Source organism: Bison bison, unplaced genomic scaffold (genome assembly GCF_000754665.1).
Source record: "Bison bison bison isolate TAMUID 2011002044 unplaced genomic scaffold, Bison_UMD1.0 scf7180017864066, whole genome shotgun sequence".
NCBI lineage: Eukaryota > Metazoa > Chordata > Mammalia > Artiodactyla > Bovidae > Bison > Bison bison.
In genome coordinates, this window is record NW_011494638.1 from 343185 (window position 1) to 350308 (window position 7124).

Genomic DNA, 7124 nt, shown 5'->3' on the forward strand with positions numbered 1-7124 from the left:
GAGAAAATGGAAGAATGACCCAGCAGGGACTTCCCTGGTGGTCCAGTGGCTAGCAATTCCACACTCCCAACGCAGGGGGCTGGGGGTCAGGGAACTAGATCCCACATGCCACAACTAAGAGTTCACATGCCAGAACTAAAGGATTCCATGTGCTGCAACAAAGATCAAAGATGCTACATGCCACAGATAAGACCCAGTGCAGCCAAATAAATAACTAAATATTAAAGAGAAAGAAAGAATGACTTGGCAGGGACTTCCCTGGTGGTCCAGTGGTTAAGACTCCATGCACCCAATACAGGGGGCTGGGGTTCCATCCCTGGTTAGGGAGCTAGATACCATATGCTGCAACTAAGACCCAGCACAGACAAATAAATAAACAAATATTAAAAAAGAATGACCTGGCAGGTGATGACACACACTTGACATACACACCCAGGCAAACAGGTGGACAGAAGCCTCACAAGCAGACACCCACACCCACACTCCACACATACTTGTAGCCATGGGCTACTGTTTTTCACATCAGATCTGCTATCGAAAACATTATTACTAACTTTATAAAACTGAAATTTTTATAATAAAATTTTTTTTATTATAAAATAAATCACTAATATTTTTATGATAAAAATAATTTGAGACTATCCCATTTATCAAGAGTTGGCCACTATAGAATTTTATAGCTGAAAGGGTCCCGGGAGATTGTCTTTTCCAAGTTGTCAGTCAAAGTTCTTTTTAGAGATCGCTTCAAACGAAATGGTGGTAGCCTACCATGTTCTGCAGCTGAGGTCCCCCAGGCCTTTCCATGGAATCCTTGGGCTCTGAGAAGTGATGCAAAAATCACTAAACCAACCCAAGCCCTTTGTTTAACTGATTCCCAAACTCCAGCCCAGAGAGGTCAGTAACTCGCCAAATACCACACAGAGCATCTCAAAGGCCAGGACTCCAGGGAGCCAAAGCTTGGGACTCCTTCTTTGAACTACTTGTTAATTAAATGAGCCTGCCTAGAAAATAATCCTGAACTCTCAACACAACGGTCTCCTTGAGAGTGCACAGGCTGGTTTGTTTTAGCTCAAAGTAGCATGAAATGTAACATGTCGCGTGAAACCAAAGTCTGTTTTTCTCCAGCAAGAACACAAATGTCCTCCTCAGCCCTGGACCCCCAGGCTGCCCACACCCCACCAAGCCCGGTGTCTCCGCCAGCAAGGCTATCAGCTGTTTAGAGCCCCACAGCTGAGACCCAACCTGGTAAGTAAACAGCCCAAGTTTACCCAGTTCCACCTCAGTTACACCCATTAGGTCCCGCCCTCCTGCCACACATTCCTCGACCCACAAGGCCACACTTCAAAGCAGGAGAGCTACCTTTGCAGCGTTTGGACAAACACTGTGACTAGCTCTCATATGATCTCCTCAGGATGGCTCCTTCCTATTAGGGCAGGTGCCCCCGGACTCGGGCACCTGCCAAGCCCTCCAGGGCCACCTGCAGTGGGGCCGGGAGAGAGGAGAGGCCTACCTCCCACAGAGGGAAATCATGGTGTGCCCCAGCCCAGAGAGAAGGCAATGGCACCGCACTCCAGTACTCTTGCCTGGAAAATCCCATGGATGGAGGAGCCTGGTAGGCTGTAGTCCATGGGGTCGCTAAGAGTTGGACACGACTGAGTGACTTCACTTTCACACATTGGAGAAGGAAATGGCAACCCACTCCAGTGTTCTTGCCTGGAGAATCCCAGGGACGGGGGAGCCTGGTGGGCTGCCATCTATGGGGTCGCACAGAGTCAGACATGACTGAAGTGACTTAGCAGCAGCCAGCCCAGGAGGCTGGGGAAGGAGGCAAAGGCTTCAGGAGTCCTGACCCTCAGGAAGTGACACGTCCCCAGGGACAGGCCGCATCCTTCCCCCCACCTGCTCATGCCTCCTGCCCATGTAAGGGATCTACCGGCATCAGGCACTGAATGGCTTGGAGACTTTACTCGGCATGTAGGGTGCTGGGGGTCTTCTTCCTCGCCACTCTCTGAACTGGAAGGGGGTCTCCACACTCTCGGTCAGCCAGGCCAGAGCAGTGGCCCCACACTCCCTCTCTTCTCCTCCTCCACCTCAGCCATTCCTCCAGGCTCCTCTCAGCTCCCCAGCCTCCTCCCGTGTCTCCCAAGGTCCTTGTGGCCTCTCCTCAAGACAGACTGTTTCTGGAGCCTTTCAGCCATGCCCACAGCTTCCACCCCCGGCACCATGGAGTTCTTCCAGCCCAGATCTCTCAGTGGGTCTAGACCACATTTCCACCCGTCTCCCATATGTCACCCCTTAAATGTCTTCTGACATACAACTGCCGGGCTCAAGTGATCACTACAGCAGCCTCAAATGCGATCTTCCTCCTCAATTCTCTTACTCCTCAAATCAGAAACCTGGGACACTGCTGGGCACCCCCACCTGCCTTCCCTTCCCCCCTAACAACCTAGTGGACACCAGGTGCTAGAAGGCCTACGTCTTAAACAGGGCTCACCTGTGTGCCCCATCCACTCCCCCATGCCACGGCCACCAATCGCTTCCCCTGTGCTGCCCCCACCACTCTCCTGACGGGTCCCACAGCCTGCTGAGTGCTTCCTCCACCAGGCTGAACACAGGGTTTCTGTGGACACACAGAGTCCTTTCCCCACACCTGAATTTCCATGAGTGGGGCCCAGCAAGATGAAGACTAGAAGTGCCCCCTGATGGATGGTGGTAAACATCAGGCCTGGGAAGCACTGTCAAGCCAGTTCTCCTACTCAGGCCTCACTCACCTTCATTTTCAGTCCATCCCCTGCTTGCTGCCACGGGAACCACGAGCAGACTGTGGAACATGCCAATCTCCTCCTGGCTCTTTGCTGTGCACTTTCTGTTCCTCCACCCACAGTGTCACCCGTCGTCCCCCCTGCAGTGAGAAACTGCTCTGAGCAGTCGGAGTCAGTTCAAGACTCCCACATGTGGTAGCTCCCCCCCGACCCACCCACTATACCTTCCACCCAGGCAGGACTGGATGCTTCCTATTCAGAGCTCTCTCTGCCCCTTCCCCAGGTTTCTGGTAGCTTCCCTTCTCCACCACTGGCATGTGAGCTTCAGGAGCCTTGTCTCTGTGCCCTGGAACTCAATACAGTGATCTCCCCATAGCTAGTGTAAAACATAAAAATGTATGAACAAAAATTCAAATTCCAAGTAGTTTGCACAAATAAACTTGGTATTTTAGTCTTTACATCCCCCTTTTTATACTCTTTTGAACTACTCATATATAATTTAATTTTTTCTTTTTTGGCCACGCCATGCAATATGCAGGACCTTAGTTTCCCAACCAGGGATTGAACCCACACTGCCCGTATCGGGAGCGTGGACTCCTAACCACTGGACTGCCAAGGAAATCCCTAGACTGTTCATATATAATACAATAGATAAATATAATATGATAGATAAATCTAATTTTCCAGAGTGGTTAATGATATATAGAAGTCTAAAACTGTTTAGAATACCCACATGGAAATTACTCAACTCAGTTTTGACCTTATTTTAGACTGAGGCCCTGGGCTGCATTTCTCTTGACCTTGCATATCTGAGTCTCAGCAGAACTTCTGTGAAGATGCCTTGTGAATTCCTCAAGCTCAAGAAAGAGAAAGAGATGGGTAAAGGATAATATAACTTGTGAATCTGCGGCTAAGACCTGAGTCCTGATTAATTAGAAAGAGCAATTTAAGGTCTTTAGAAGCATGCTATAAAGCTCTCCTTCTGCACCCTGCATTCATCACTGTCACCAATACCTTAGATAAAAAAACCAGAACACGTGTATCAAATATGCACATTAAATGATGAGCTAAAGATGATCAAGATTAAAAAAAATTTTTTTTTAAGATTTAAAAAGGTTTTGATTAGCTGCAGAACACTGAACAACAAGATGGAAAATTAAACAGGAATAAATGTAACATCCAATGGTTAGGTGCCAAAAATTAACTGTATTACAATAGGATTAATATTAAAAAAAACAACTAACCTCTATTAAGCATTATGTGTCAGGTATTGTGCTAGGGATTTTATATAAGTTATTTATTGACTTGTGTAAAAATCAATGAAAATGACTGTCAAGACTTAAATCCATTCTATGGGTGTGGAAACTCAGCGAAGTTAAGTAACTTGGTCAATGTCATCCAGTTAGGAAGCAGCGGAGCCAAGACTTAACCCAGTCACCGTGTCAGTGCGTTCCAGGAGCAGCACACAGCAGCTCTGCTTAAAACCAACAGAACACGACTTAATGCTCGCCTGCACAGAGGGCTGCTCACAGAGGCTGCAGCCCTACAAGTTCCACAGTCCTCTGGCTGAGCAGGCCAGACCTGGAGAGCTGTGCCACTAAGATTGGCATCAAGAAATTGAAAATGTTCCAGAGGAAGGTGGCCTTGATGGTGACAGGTCTGGAATGACACTGTAAGAAAGAGTTTGGTAGCAGTGTCACTCTGCTCACGCTCTCTCAGTCCTGCCCACACCTCATTCTAAAGAGCTCCGTGTCTCAACTCCTGCCACCCTGCCTCAGGTCCACCAGTCCCTTCTGAAGCTATTCCATGCCTGGTGCCTTTCTTATATCTTCAAATTTCAGTCTTCCACCAGTTCCGTACCTTCAGTCTGTGATCATGCCCAGGTGTCCCCTCTTGCCCTCACAGTTTTACTAAAAGAGAAGCAATGCCAAGGACATCCTGGAGGCCAAACCTAAAGATACTTCCTCAGCCTTCATTTTCCTTGACTCCTCTGCAGCTAGAGAACTGACTGCCGAATTGTTACTGATATACATGGTCTCCATACTTTGCATATTTTGTTTATGATCACACAGCGGATACATTCTTGTGTCTTCATTTTACCATGTTGTTACGAACTCTTCATAAGTAGCATTTTCAATGGCTTCATACTATTCTTTTTTCTGTAATTCACTTAACTCTAACCCTATGCTGGACATTGGGATTGGTTCCATTTTAGTTATCAGAAGTAATTAGAATAACTAATTAGTTATTAGAAGGTTATTTGATCTGATAAATAACCAGATGTTGGAGGAGGTAGCCATGAAATGGATGGACTTTCCAAAACTCCTCTGTGTTGTGGGGAGAAAGGTCAGATCCCTTGAAGAAACTGAAGATGATGAAGGCGGTTGAATACGTGGTAACAGTAGGATGTATTAAGAAGACAGGCTTTTAATCCTAGCTTGATTGCTTCTATGGAACCTTAGGCAACTTACTTGCTGCTACTGCTAAGTCGCTTCAGTCGTGTCTGACTCTGTGCGACCCCATAGACGGCAGCCCACCAGGCTCCCCCGTCCCTGGGATTCTCCAGGCAAGAACACTGGAGTGGGTTGCCATTTCCTTCTCCATGCATGAAAGTTTGAGTGATTTGTAAAAATGGGATAGCAATATCTAACACATCAGTCGCTCAGTCGTGTCCGACTCTTTGCGACCCCATGAATCGCAGCACGCCAGGCCTCCCTGTCCATCACCAACTCCCGGAGTTCACTCAGACTCACGTTCATCGAGTCAGCGATGCCATCCAGCCATCTCATCCTCTGTCGTCCCCTTCTCCTTCTGCCCCCAATCCCTCCCAGCATCAGAGTCTTTTCCAATGAGTCAACTCTTCACATGAGGTGGCCAAAGTACTGGAGTTTCAGCTTTAGCATCATTCCTTCCCAAGAAATCCCAGGGCTGATCTCCTTCAGAATGGACTGGTTGGATCTCCTTGCAGTCCAAGGGACTCTCAAGAGTCTTCTCCAACACCACACTTCAAAAGCATCAATTCTTCGGCACTCAGCCTTCTTCACAGTCCAACTCACACATCCATACATGACCACAGGAAAAACCATAGCCTTGACTAGACAAACCTTTGTTGGCAAAGTAATGTCTCTGCTTTTGAATATGCTATCTAGGTTGGTCATAACTTTCCTTCCAAGGAGTAAGCATCTTTTCATTTCATGACTGCAGTCACCATCTGCAGTGATTTTGGAGCCCAGAAAAATAAAGTCTGACACTGTTTCTACTGTTTCCCCATCTATTTCCCATGAAGTGGTGGGACTGGATGCCATGATCTTCATTTTCTGAATGTTGAGCTTTAAGCCAACTTTTTCACTCTCCACTTTCACTTTCATCAAGAGGCTTTTGAGTTCCTCTTCACTTTCTGCCATAAGGGTGGTGTCATCTGCATATCTGAGGTTATTGATATTTCTCCCGGCAATCTTGATTCCAGTTTGTGTTTCTTCCAGTCCAGCGTTTCTCATGATGTACTCTGCATAGAAGTTAAATAAACAGGGTGACAATATACAGCCTTGACGAACTCCGTTTCCTATTTGGAACCAGTGCGTTGTTCCATGTCCAGTTCTAACTGTTGCTTCCTGACCTGCATACAAATTTCTCAAGAGGCAGATCAGGTGGTCTGGTATTCCCATCTCTTTCAGAATTTTCCACAGTTTATTGTGATCCACACAGTCCAAGGCTTTGGCATAGTCAATAAAGCAGGAATAGATGTTTTCCTGGAACTCTCTTGCTTTTTCTATGATCCAGCAGATGTTGGAAATTTGATCTCTGGTTCCTTTGCCTTTTCTAAAACCAGCTTGAACATCAGGAAGTTCACGGTTCACATATTGCTGAAGCCTGGCTTGGAGAATTTTGAGCATTACTTATTGTGCGGTAGTTTGAGCATTCTTTGGCATTGCCTTTGTTTGGGATTGGAATGAAAACTGACCTTTTCCAGTCCTGTGGCCACTGCTGAGTTTTCCAAATTTGCTGGCATATTGAGTGCAGCACTTTCACAGCATCATCTTTCAGGATTTGGAATAGCTCCACTGGAATTCCATCACCTCCACTAGCTTTGTTCGTAGTGATGCTTTCTAAGGCCCACTTGACTTCACATTCCAGGATGTCTGGCTCTAGGTCAGTGATCACACCATTGTGATTATCTGGGTCGTGAAGATCTTTTTTGTACAGTTCTTCTGTGTATTCTTGCCATCTCTTCTTAATATCTTCTGCTTCTGTTAGGTCCATACCATTTCTGTCCTTTATCAAGCTCATCTTCGCATGAAATGTTCCTTTGGTATCTCTGATTTTCTTGAAGAGATTCCTAGTCTTTCCCATTCTGTTGTTTTC

The 7124-nt window shown here is 46.6% G+C and overlaps 1 protein-coding gene across 3 annotated transcripts in view; it reads right to left on the minus strand.

Annotated features, from left to right (window-relative positions):
- MYO5C (myosin VC) overlaps window positions 1-7124 on the minus strand; it is a 119902-nt gene that overhangs the window by 107174 nt on the left and 5604 nt on the right. Inside the window, exon 2 of one of the 3 annotated variants that reach the window (XM_010836751.1) lies at window positions 2772-2902. The exons of the other annotated variants lie outside the window; for them this stretch is intronic. Coding sequence (XP_010835053.1) covers window positions 2772-2777 — 6 coding nt within the window. The 5' untranslated portion in view covers window positions 2778-2902. The remainder of the gene's footprint in view (window positions 1-2771; window positions 2903-7124) is intronic. 3 annotated transcript variants of the gene reach the window in all.